At 41.1% G+C, this 12,876-nt stretch overlaps 1 protein-coding gene across 1 annotated transcript; it reads right to left on the reverse strand.

Moving 5' to 3' along the window:
• Nucleotides 1-460: 460 nt before the first annotated feature.
• Nucleotides 461-9,124, reverse strand: LOC139556986 (coiled-coil domain-containing protein 22-like). The gene is made up of 15 exons (XM_071371221.1): nt 8,731-9,124; nt 8,042-8,219; nt 7,229-7,361; nt 6,912-7,018; nt 6,518-6,602; nt 4,552-4,721; nt 4,226-4,438; nt 3,894-4,085; nt 3,534-3,770; nt 3,350-3,451; nt 3,125-3,232; nt 2,909-3,004; nt 2,720-2,779; nt 2,505-2,579; nt 461-2,359 (listed from the first exon to the last, which is right to left on the reverse strand). Exons 1-15 carry the CDS (start codon nt 8,778-8,780, stop codon nt 2,246-2,248), a joined length of 1,920 nt encoding a protein of 639 aa, XP_071227322.1. The 5' UTR covers nt 8,781-9,124; the 3' UTR covers nt 461-2,245.
• Between the last annotated feature and the right edge of the window lie 3,752 nt (nt 9,125-12,876).

Genomic DNA, 12,876 nt, shown 5'->3' on the forward strand with positions numbered 1-12,876 from the left:
GTAAAAATTAGCGTTACATGTTATTAGACGCCAATGGATTCAGCAAGTGGTTTCCCGCAGTAACAAGTTACACATTGTACGGTTGGTAGCCCATCTAGTGAATATTACGAGATCAACCATGTCATGTGTCAATTGTAACTGCATGACTAGTTTGGAACACATCAATTTATATTAAAACATTGAAAATATATTAATACATGCAACTCAATATTGCAAGTACATTCTTGAAAATAACAGCATGATGGATCCAAGAGAGGTACATGTGTGGATATACTAATGATTGATAATGGATATTTGTGCCTGATGCAAATGTTCCAAAAACAAGAAGCCTTGTTTACATGTGTTATGTGAGTTTTGTGATCTGATCAAGGTGATGCATCTACCAAGCCACTGTCCACATTATGAACAGATTAGCTGGTGTCTCCCTGCATGCACATTTTTGACAGATATTCTTTCAAAACAATATTCATGTATTTATTTTAAGACAATTGCTGATGCCATAAGTCAATGGTGCTCAGTGTCAATGATCTTAGAGGCCAGTATGATGATTTAGTTTGACCATCAGGATCTGTTAACACTTGACTGATATCCAGAAACAATGGCAGTGATTACACAGGCAGCATAATACTTTTTTCCCTAATTGGCATTTTGACCAATCAGATAAGCTCTTTTGTTAATAAATGGTTAAAAGATCAGAATTGGACTGCCTGTGTGAACACAGCCACCTCCTGAGGTGATCAGGAAGAGCTGATCACAAAGAGATCACAATGTGTTTTTTAATCGTCTACACCCGTCAAACAATGTGGCACAATTAGAACGTTGACAAGATCAGGACAAAGGACACATGTTGGCACCAGGTATAAACAGGGCTAAAGAGCCAGTACAACAGGCATTCCCATAGGATCATGGGAAAAAAGGCCAGAATACAAACGTGATGCAAAGGACGTCTCAGCATTTCAACATTAACTAAACCTTAACATGTGAAAGAAAACGCAACATAGCACAGGACTTTAAATGTTCATTTGCTGCTGACTAACATTTTTATACAAGTTTTGCATGAATCATTGTCAATCAATGTAGTTTATTTGTTATCTAATCTTGGCCATTTCAGGAGATCAATGCCCAAAAGGCAAGGCAATTTACCCTAAGCCAAATAATACTCAGCAAGAGACAAAAGCAGCATTTGATTTCAAGGCATGAGAATGACCTAGAAAGGACAAACCTAGTAATCTCCTTATCGATTCCAGTTTGTAAGACAAAATATGGCATGGATCTCTTTCAGCACAAGTCAACAGTATCTTAGGCCATACCTAGACCTTGCATTTGTCTGTGGAATGGGAGGGGCAAAATTAAGAAATTCACCTTAACACATGGAACTGCATTGCATTTCAAAGTAGCATCAAGATTACTTGAAGTATTGTACATTGAAAAAAAAAGCTTAAAGCTGGTCATTTGTACAGCAACCATTACTCAGGGGGATTGTGATGGTGCATGTTACTTCTGAAACATAGTGCACTTTGAGGGTACATAGACCTGACATTTTCAAAGCACACTAACCTCATCCGATTCAGCAGAATCACTTACAATGACTAGGTTTACTAGTCTAGGACTGGATGACATTCAAACGACCTCGTGAGTTCTAAATCAATCATTCATTTCCAATGACTGGTCTAAGAATGTAGGTAATGATTGATGTACTCAAATTCATAGGGACGTAAATCAGTGCTTGTGTAATTGTACCTCGATCATCAAGACATTCACTTGATGGGTCAATCAGAACTACTGCAATTGAGATAAGATCTACTACACATTTCTAATAGAAAGTATGAGAGCATCATTTGTACAGAACCTATTTTTTGATTGTGTGGAATCAATATGGAACCAGTATGGGACACCAGGGATGCAAGGCAAGTATAATTAATTCATCACTGTTTTATGCATCACACATCTCTTTTCTATATCCTGCATGGATTTTGTTCAGCCAAGGTTTGTGCATAAAAAATTAAGTATTTTCAGTACAAAATTCAATCTCCCCTCCCCCACATGCTGTCAGTGCTCCCAGAATGCAAAACCAAAGGTGACGTTGGACGAAGGAAAGCGTTGAAAGTCTTGAGACGAGATGGAGTGTGCTTTCTTGGTTCCACACACAGGACAGGCAGTCTCGAGGGCATGCTACCTACCGGTCAGTTTGACCAGCAGACAAGTAAGGCGGCCACTACGGTGCATCATGCTGAGGAGGGTCACATCAGGCCTCTCTGATCTTGGCAGCCAGAGCAGAGTTCTCCTGGCGAATGGCTTTGTAGTCCTCCAGGATCTTCTCCAGGTTGCTTACAGTCTTTTTACCATTCTCTGTTTCAATCTATGGAGAAGGGAACTTTAAAAGTTTGCTCTACCAAGTCAGACCTATATCGCTATGCCAAATAAAATCACAAACTATGACTCATGTTGTACAGTAGCAGTGCAAGTTAGTGGTTTGGTATAAAATAAGAGGTCCATATATATACCTGTTCCTCCAGGTCTCTGATCTCTCTCATGATTGTGCCAGTGTCCTCAATAGTTTGGATCAACTGAGTGCAGTTCTATACCAGGAAAGAGAATCAAGTCACACAACTAACCAATATAGTTATAAGGCCCTAAAATTACCAGTGCACCACACCCAAGGATATACACATTGCTCTTCAGTTTCTACAAAGGTTATATTCTGCCAACAAGCTCTTACCTCATGCAAGGCTGCCAGGTACTTGTAGGATTTGCGGACAGATTCGTCTTTCTTCGCATCCTGCACAGTATGAGGAAAAGTATGATTAGGCAATTGAAGACAACTGTGGTATAGAGAACAATTGAAATAAAATGATCAGGTATTCCTTAGACCCCTAATATAAAAAAGTAAAATCATGGAGTTCTCCACCTTGAAGACCAGCTCATCAGTCACAGCGAACGTTCGGTCCAGTTTTCCAGTCAGGCTGTTAATCTCTTTCTGCAGCTCCTTAGTGTCAGACAGAATCTACAGAGAAAAATACCATACTTAAAATCACTCTACTCAGATTCAAATTTTGTTTTAATTACTTTGTTTTTAAGGAGATACTCAGGACTGTATTGATGCGAGGTGTCTCAGACAGTGCACCTTTGTAATTTCTTCCTTCTGTTTCCGAATGTTGCCAACGATCTCCAGGATCCTCGCAGTGTACGCTGAGCGGGAGATATCTTTGGGGAGATTCTCAAACTCTGTTATCTGAAGGACAAATCAGATTTCCAAAAACTGGTGTTAGACATAATGCTTGGACAGGAACCAAATTAATACACATTGTGGAAGTAAATCATCCCAAATACATTTAATTAGTTCTAATACCAGTTGTTTATACAGTCCCTCCTTCTTCTTGGCCTCCTCCGCAGATTGACTGATTTTTTCATGAAGCTCTTTGATTTCAGATAGCTTTCGGGAGGACTCCATCTAAAGAAAAGAATGGAAGTTGAATTAAGAGTTTCTTTCTGTCACACACACACTTGGGGATATCTAAGGAGATGAACACTACCTCTTGGTTGCTGCAGAGCTCCTTGAGCCTGCGGTGCTCGTCGATAAGTGGAGCTCTGTGTTTCTCCCACTGGGCGGCCAGGTTGACCACTCGCTCGGCACTTCCCTCCACTAGGGCCTGCAGCTTGGCCAGGTTGTTCTCCCCGTCCGGCAGCAGGTATATGGTCTGCTTCTTTACCCGCACAGAGTCCTCCTCCTCCGTGTTGCTCAGCTCTTTCTGCTTCAGCTCATCTGACACCTGCACACAGACAAGTGTCGCAGGGTGACTATATCTTACATATCATAGTTCATTCCACTGTGTTAACTCTGGTCCGAGGTCTACGCAAATACAGTTTGTCTATTTTGAAGAGGCTCCAATTACCTGATGTATGGACACAGTGAGCTGCCTCATGTCTCCGCCCACCTCCTCTAGGCTGAGGGAGAGCTGCTGGAGCTGCTGCTGCAGGGAGGCCAGCTCCTCCTGCTGTCGGGCCTGCAGGTCCTCCTCCGACTGATGTGAGCTGGGGAGGGAGTTGGCCGCTGCTGCCATCTGCTTGGCAGCTTTCTCAGGCTCCTGACAAACACACCCAGAGAGAGGCATGGACCGGTTAGAGAGAAACAAAGGCTGGATTCAGATTGGAAATCAAAAAGGGGGAACATTTGGAGATCTTGCTCAATGTCTTTGGAGCAGGCTTTGTTTAACCCATCATTCACCTCTGTGAAAGTTAATTTTTCAGTGTGGGTGAAGCGGGTGCCCTTGGCGAGGATGTCACCAATGAGGGGAGAGCCCCCGAAGGACTGCAGCAGCTCTGTGAGGTCAGAGCCCGACCCGTGAGCACCGAGGTTGTCCGGGCGGGTCTGGGCTGCAGTGCGCAGCTGCTCTTCGATCCGCTTCTGTAGACGGGCACGCTTCCTGGAGCGATATTCCTGGGTGGACACAAGGAGACAGGAGTTCACAGATGAAAACACTGCATTGAACACATATTATTTTTGTTCTCAAATTCATGTCAAAAACTTAAACTATCCCTTAAAGAGCATACCTCAGGCGTGAGGCGGGAGAGTAGGCCTTGGCTGTTCCACTCGTTCTCCCACTCCTGGGCGGCACTGAGCTCCCCTGCATGCTGCTCCAGCAGGGAGGCCGGCACAGAGGCATGCTGCGACGGCTGGGCAGTTACAGGGAGAAGGAAGTCCCTGTGGTAGTCATTTTCCTCTGAAGAGGGGGAGAAAAGAATGACGTGGTATACTGGTATTGAACTGTCACCATATGCTCTCATTTCAGTAGCAAAGAAGATCTTGTACCAAGCCTAATGTAACACCTGCTTATGTACAGTACCAGTCAAAGGTTTAGACACACCTACTCATTCAAGGTTCTTTATTATTTTTATTTTTTTTCTACATTGTAGAATAATAGGGAAGACATCAAAATTATGAAATAACACTTTGCACACTCTTGGCATTCTCTCAACCAGCTTCTTGAGGTAGTCACCTGGAATGCTTTTCAATTAACAGGAATGCCTTGTTAAAAGTTAATTTGTGGAATTTCTTTCCTTCTTAATGCATTTGAGCCAATCAATTGTGTTGTGACAAGGTAGGGGTGGTATACAGGAGATGGTCTTTTACCATATAGGGCTAAGTCCCGTGTGTGCGGTCCCGTGTGGCTCAGTTGGTAGAGCATGGCGCTTGCAATGCCAGGGTTGTGGGTTCATTCCCCACGGGGGGACCAGGATGAATATGTATGAACTTTCCAATTTGTAAGTCGCTCTGGATAAGAGCGTCTGCTAAATGACTTAAATGTAAATGTTAAATGTAAGGCAAGACCAGCTCAAATAAGCAAAGAAAAATGACAGTCCATCATAAAATTAAAACATGAAGGTCAGTCAATCCGGAAAATGTCAAGAACTTTGAAAGTGTCCTCAAGTGCAGCAAAAAAAAAAAGGTGCTATGATGCAACTGGCTCTCATGAGGACCGCCACAGGAAAGGAAGACCCAGAGTTACCTCTGCTGCAGAGCACAAGTTCATTAGAGTTACCAGCCTCAGAAATTGCAGCGCAAATAAATTCCTTACAGAGTTCAAGTAACAGACATCAAATGTTCAGACGAGACTGCGTGAATCAGGCCTTCATGGTCTAATTGCTGCAAAGAAACCACTACTAAAGGACACCAATAAGAGACTTGCTTGGGCCAAGAAACACGAGCAATGGACATTAGACCGATGGAAATCTGTCCAATCGCTATGTCTTTGTGAGACGCAGAGTAGGTGAACGGATGATCTCTGCATGAGTGGTTCCCACCGTGAAACATAGAGGAGGTGGTGTGATGGTGCTTTGCTGGAGACACTGTCTGTGATTTATTTAGAATTCAAGGCACACAACTAGCATGGCTACTACAGCATTCTGCAGCGATACGCCATCCCAACTGGTTTGCGCTTAGTGGGACTATCATTTGTTTTTCAACAGGACAATGACCCAACACATCGCCAGGCTGTGTAAGGGATATTTGACCAAGAACGAGAGTGATGAGTGCTGCATCAGATGACCTGGCCTCCACAATCACCCAACCTCAACCCAATTGAGATGGTTTGGGATGAGTTGGACCACAGTGTGAAGGAAAAGCAGCCAACAAGTGCTCAGCATATGTGAGAACTCATTCAAGACTGTTGGAAAAGCAGTCCAGGTGAAGCTGGTTGAGAGAATGCCAAGAGTGTGCAAAGCTGTCATCAAGGCAAAGGGTGGATACTTCAAAGAATCTAAAATATGTTTAACACTTTTTTGGTTACTACATCATTCCACGTGTTATTTCATAGTTTTGATGTCTTCGCTATTATTCAAAATTTTTGAAAATAGTAAAAATAAAGAAAAACCCTTGATTGAGTAGGTGTGTCCAAACTTTTGACTGGTACTGTATATAGGCTACTCATTCAGAATCCTACACAACTGGAAGAATTGGATTACAGAATGATATGCAATGACAGTAAGTTAAGAGAGTCCTGTGTATTCTGGGGTTTACCTTTCAATTGCTTTTTCCCAGGCACTTTGAGGCAGTGGGGTAAACTAAGGGTCTGAGAGTGGAAACTGTGGGACGGTCCTGGGTTCTAAAAAAAAACGTGAAGTGAGAACGCATACAATAAGAGGGAACACTGTTGACACAAAGACGCATAGATTCAAATAGGAAGTGTGTATAGATTCAAATTGGAAGTTTGTAGTTCTGGGGAATATTGACTTGAGTAAATATCCATGAAGCCATGAAAAACAGGATGAACATGAGTCATTATTGCCTCACTACACAGCCTTAATCTAGCTTCCTTCATGATCTAGGCAACCCAAAGTTATTTGTCAGTGTATATTCAACTTAGCAGGCCACGTCATTGATAATGCTTTGTAGCATAGCTAGCAGGACGTACCTGTGTTTTACAGAGGAGGGGTAGTCTGCAGGATGGAGAGAGCCAGGGCAAGGCCAGCTGAGCTTTAATCTGGGCAGCTATGGATTTCTGGAGGAGGGCCGATTTACCTGTTAGGGGGTACAATGTATGAGACAAAGAAATACTTTCTGATAATTGTCATTTTTAGAAGTTCACAAACATTCAATGTCTTTTTATTGATCAGATTACAGTTCAGAAAGCAAAAAATAAAACCAATTTATAATGGGAGAACTAAGGCTAAGGGATGAATGGTATTTATTAATGACAAGAAGTACAATGGTGGGACATTGAGTCTGTACCTGCTGGTTGGTCCGAGGCCTCAGCACTTTCTCTGGGCAGCTTCTCCACTAGGAACATGAGCAGGGAGCGGATCTCTGGCTCATTGCTGTACAGAAAGGTCTGGTAGCCAATCTCTCCCTTGTAGCCAAGGTCCTGCAAATAAAACACATGTCAACCTCGTTATGGAGTCTGTTCATACACAGGCCATTGACCTTAGCATAATGCCTCACCCTTTAGAACATGAGGGTCATTCCGGGTAAGAAATGGAACCAGAAATGTCTATGAGATTTCCATGAACATGTCCAATGATGTAGCCTGCTTCACAAAATGATCAAACCAAATGTATTCACACTTGGCAGATTCTAAATCTTGTAAGTAAACTGTTAATCTCAGTAGACCACTCAACTGAAGTTACGCAAGCAATTGGGCTATTCAATAGTCAATCAAGCAAGGAAACAAAAACAGTTCAAAACAATGCTCAATGAGATGGAATGGCATTAGTCTATATGACATGACTTCACATTGTAGCAGGAGGTCAAATTGGTTGCTGAATGACTTCTATTCAGGCATCAGTGGTCCAGACTGCATGCATGTAGTTGGGACCATGAACAACTGAGCTTGATCTAATGGCAGTAAATTCATTTCAGAATACCAAAGAAACCCTGGACTGAGTGTCATGCAAAGGGGGTATAGGTCAAATGGGTACATCAATAAGTCATGCGTGGTTATCCATTTACAGCCAACAATATCTTAATCTTCATGTGATCAAAAGGAGTGAGCCCCATTTTGCAACAGGAGGGGGAGCACTATGACTATCCCTTTCGACCTCTCACCTGACAGGCCTGTGCCAGGCTCATGCCCACACGGAAGCGGGCAGACATGCCTGGGGGTAAGGAGGGGGACAGTCCGCTTCCCAGGGCCGGGTCGATCACTCGCAGACATCTCACCACCGCCTCCACTATCAGCTCACTGGTGAAGTGCTTCACACTCTGCACATCCTTCCCCACTTCCCTGTGCAAACAGACACAGCATGAGGTGCAGGTGCACAGGGTTAACCTCCCACTTGTGTCACACCCACTTCTCATGTGATCAGCCGGTTAAACTTTCAAATGACATTCAAAGTTCTGTGGTGTAACTAACATGCTAGATAGAAAGATGGACGAATTCTGCTCATTACACTATCGACCATGTTTTATTATTGGCAGAGTGAAAATTAAACAACTAACCGTAGCTGTTAGAACAAAATAAGCACATTTTAAACGTTTGGATGAATGTAGCCATGATTTGCGCTCTACACTTCAACAAACGTTCACAAGGAAAATATTGGCTGATAACTTAATGGCTCTGGTGAGTGAGTAAATGTAGATATGGGTATCAGTGGCTATCAAATCAAAGACAAGGGTTAGCCAAACTCACTACAGTAGACACATGAGCTAGCAAACGTTAGCTAACTAAATTGCAAGCTAGCAACAACAGGTTATTTATTGATAATGTTAGAAAGTAACTTTAGCTAGATACTTACGTGCCAGTCTGTCTAAGCGAGTGAATTAAAATCTTATCAACTTCATCCATCACTGTAAGAAGTGCCTTGCAATTTCTTTTGAAAAAAAATCTTCCCCTAAATTACATATAATTAGGCTTCTGTTGGCTAGCTAGACAGCGGTTTAACAGGCTTGTCCATTGGAAAAAGCTAGCTAGCGAGCCTGTGTTAGATGGCGAAATAGCTAGCTAAGCTAACGTTATCACTCCACAGCGCATGAACAAAAGGCACTGGCTATTTCAGCAACCGTTCCATTTAAAAAAATGCTGTGTGTTTTCCTAAATGTCTTGCAAATTGCTTTTCATTTTACGAAAGCTAGCTAATACATTCGTTTAATCTAAAATTGTGCATCTCTAAACTAAAGGGAGGAAGTCGTATGGGAGGAGTACATGGTAGCAGTGCTTTATGGGATGCTGAGTTTCAACAATCTTCTGCGAGTATTGGGGAAAAAACTGGAGAGCTCGGCAAGTAAAACTCTGATTCCCAGCAAGCCCCCACTATTCGCTTAGTGACAACCCATGACTGGCAACTGCGAGTTGGCACGTGCATTTTGGAAATTGTATTATTTTAAACGTGTGCCTGTTTTCAGTGGGATGTGTATTAATAGGACTTGTTAATTACACTTTAAATATTGTACAACTTATTTCGGACTTATTTTTATTTGGTACAACATTTTTTTGTACACTGTTTAAAGGGGCAATCTGCATTTGCTACATCCATTTTTTTTTAAATAAACTAATGATATGTACCAATTAATACTTGAAGAATATAATTTATAAATGCCTCACGAGTTTAGTTAATCTATCATAACCCATCATAACCCAAAATATAAGCTTGTTTTACTCCAAACTTTGTAAACAAAGTATATGTAAACCAACACTATACAGCCTCAAAACATGGTTAAAACTACAATGTTGATATCATGGATAGTCAGTCCTTGCATCCATAGCTCTATCTATGAATTTGAGAGTGGTTACATTTCTCTAGCCCCATCCCTCAGCCTTTTACCGAAACAGGGGTGGGGATCTCACTTTGTTTGATATTGTTTCAGCTGCTGATTGCCCCTTTAAGGTAGAAACATAATTCAAACTTTAAAATGTGTAGACTGGTCAGGACCAGTGTGCTTGTATACAACTTTTTGATAACATTCATACTTTTTGTCCTTCATCCACATTAATGGGATTTCTTTAACATTCTAAAGCTCCCATTGTTGAAAACTCCTGTGAATTCCAACATTCTATTGACTGTAAAGAACGTAACTTTTGACACAAATCAGCTACTTTGACCACTTTCCCAACAACTTATGAAATCTTGGCCTACTTCCTGCGTTTCAAATCTGAAATCAGAACAGTATACCAATCAAACGATGCAGCTGTTTTTGTAACCACATCAAAAAGGGGCGTCAGGTAACATGGCGGTTAGGAGCGTTGGGCTAGTAACTGAAAGGTTGCTGGGTCAAATCCCTGAGCAAGGCAAATAACCGTAATTGCTCCATGGTCACTATCAATAATGGCTGATCCCCTGGCTGTGACCCCACAGGGGAAGTGGGATATGCAGAAACACATTTCCATTTCACACCTCACACTTGTACAGGTTACCCATTTGTACATACAGTGAAACAGGACTATATAAGCACCCTCTAATTATATTTATTATAACTACATTTCATCTCAACTTTTACAAACAACTGAACTTTCTCAACAACTTACATAAAAACGTACCTACCTATTCACTATTACAGTATTACTGCTACACGTACTTCTGGGCTACTTACAATTAAACAAGTCAACATTTTTCAACACTAACAAACTTCTAAACTTCTTCCACTAGATGCAACATCATATAGCTCTCCCCAAATAATAACCCAAAACTTTTCTAATTCCTTGTGAGTAAAAGTCTACTAATCTGAACAATTATTTGTGATGAAATATGGGATCTAACTGCCCCACACTCCTAAGTAATACGGTTGATAAGTAGTCTATCAAAGTAATCAGACAAGCTATTTTAATATATTTAACTATGACTATATTTCACTGCTTCACTTAAAGGGGGCAATCTGTGATTGCCACATCCATTTTTTGACTTTTAAATTGGTGATATATACCCATTGATTCTTGAAGAATACAACTTATTAGTGCTGAGTGATTAGTGTTTTTTGAGGTCGGTTCTGTTTTGGAAAAATAATAATAAAACATTTGATTTCTGTTTCGATAATTTAAAAAAATTTAAAAATACATTATGACATATGACATTGAAATAATTTTAGAGCTATTTAATTGAAATTCCAAAGCCAAATATTGAGAACATTAATTTGCCAAAACATTGAAAACATTCCATTGTCTAACAACACAGAAGAAAACAATTAATAAGAGCCCAATGATGGTAGTGACTGTCCATCACTGCATACTTATTAACCATAATGTATTCACATGACCATACTTTCATAAAATATTTCAGTTGTGTATATAACTTTTTTTTTATTTGATGACTTTATTATTTCATTTCCTAAAGTCATCATCTCATCTCTGCTCAGGCAGTAGCAGCCAGCCAGATAACCATGTAACGTTATCTCTGTTTCTCTCAATTGAGTCATCCTATTTAGCTAGGCTATTAGCTAGCTGGTAGATGCCTGTGCTGCAGAGCCGTCTGACAAAATTAGTCTAGTAGTTCTTCAAAGTAGATAAAGCATACTTTCAAGATTTGCTTATTACCAACTACTATTCAGTGTTTAATAGTCACATGTACCGGGTTGCAGGTGTGATTGAAGGGTACAGTGAAAATCTTATGCTTCGAAGTCCAACATGCAGGACCAAGTTAAATAAAATAATGAAAATGGTGTTAAAAAACAACAATATACATAGAAATAGCACTTTACACATAATAACAACTGTGGCAGTGATGAAAAAATATATGTCCATTGGGGTGGAGGTAGACTACTACAACTATCAATCGGGTAGAGCTACCTCACGAACTGTCTCTATCCATCCCTCTTGTTGTTGTGTTGTGTACATTCTTCTCTCATGCTGTCTCATGTGGTCTGTGTCAAAGATTATGGATGTACTGACAAGATACATGTCTCTCTGCCCTAACAATGGGAGACTACAAAGCGGCACGGTGGACTGTCTAGCTCCCACCTATCCTTTCTTTAGATTGGTGGATACATGTTGACGTCAACTGCCTGTATTCAACGGAGAGCGTGCTGCGCTACTAGCCTCATGCCATAAATATGTATAGCCATCTCGAGACAAGTTCGATACAAAAATAAATTCTCAAAATTTCCCGGGATGTCACGTGTCCTATATCAGTACACTCACAACAACTTAAGCGTTACGACATATCTATTCGATCAAATAAACCTTGCGCAGCAAATAAGCCATACAGAATATGTTATGTACACACCGCTTTATTGCACAGAAAAGGGGGGTCAGAGGGTGTTTTATGTGCTGCCATATACTTTCCCTTTTTTCAGGCACATTTGTTTCCTTCACTCACTCAGAAACTCAGCCTTGGTACAGTATCATATAAATAGCTTAATACTAGATACAGTAACAGAGGGAAGTTGCCACCATCGCAATTGGATGAATAAAAAATGACAGAGCTATCTAGATAGATTCACATTCACACAAGACATAGTCAACATATGAATAAGTCCCTCAAGGTTTTTAATTTGTACAAAGAGCCCTCTTATTGTTTCTCAGTTTTAGAAAGACAATGTCTATCCACCTTTCCAAACTAGCGTCACATGGTGGCACTTATTTGTGGGTCCTCTGTTGGCCGAATGCACTGTTACTCTCATAGTGGTGCCTTGTGGTTTACCTTTCCCTTCCAGTGTATTTCTCATGGGGGGCTGAACTCATTCCACTGAGCCAGACTCTTATGCAACCTGAGATTGATCACCTCACCATATTTATTTCTAATATTGCAATTTTTGGGAGGAGAGGGCATGTGAGAATACAGTCTTCTGATAAGAAAAGTCAATGCCTCTTCCAAATGTGATGGAATCCCAATGGAGCAATTCACCAGAGTTGTTGTGAGAATATGCCCCTGCATGCCTGTTTTTGACAGCAGAGATGGGAGTGGCCATGTGTGACATCACAAGAAACTTGAGACCATCATTTTGAAAGGCCC

Source organism: Salvelinus alpinus, chromosome 28 (genome assembly GCF_045679555.1).
Source record: "Salvelinus alpinus chromosome 28, SLU_Salpinus.1, whole genome shotgun sequence".
NCBI lineage: Eukaryota > Metazoa > Chordata > Actinopteri > Salmoniformes > Salmonidae > Salvelinus > Salvelinus alpinus.

Coding starts and splice junctions, on each gene's coding strand:
- LOC139556986 (XM_071371221.1), bottom strand. CDS start 8,780: ATGGATGAAGTTGATAAGATTTTAATTCACTCGCTTAGACAGACTGGC. Junction 7,362..8,041: donor GCCTGGCACAGGCCTGTCAG/GTGAGAGGTCGA, acceptor TTTTATTTGCAG/GACCTTGGCTACAAGGGAGA. Junction 3,005..3,124: donor AGAAGGAAGAAATTACAAAG/GTGCACTGTCTG, acceptor TTTTCTCTGTAG/ATTCTGTCTGACACTAAGGA.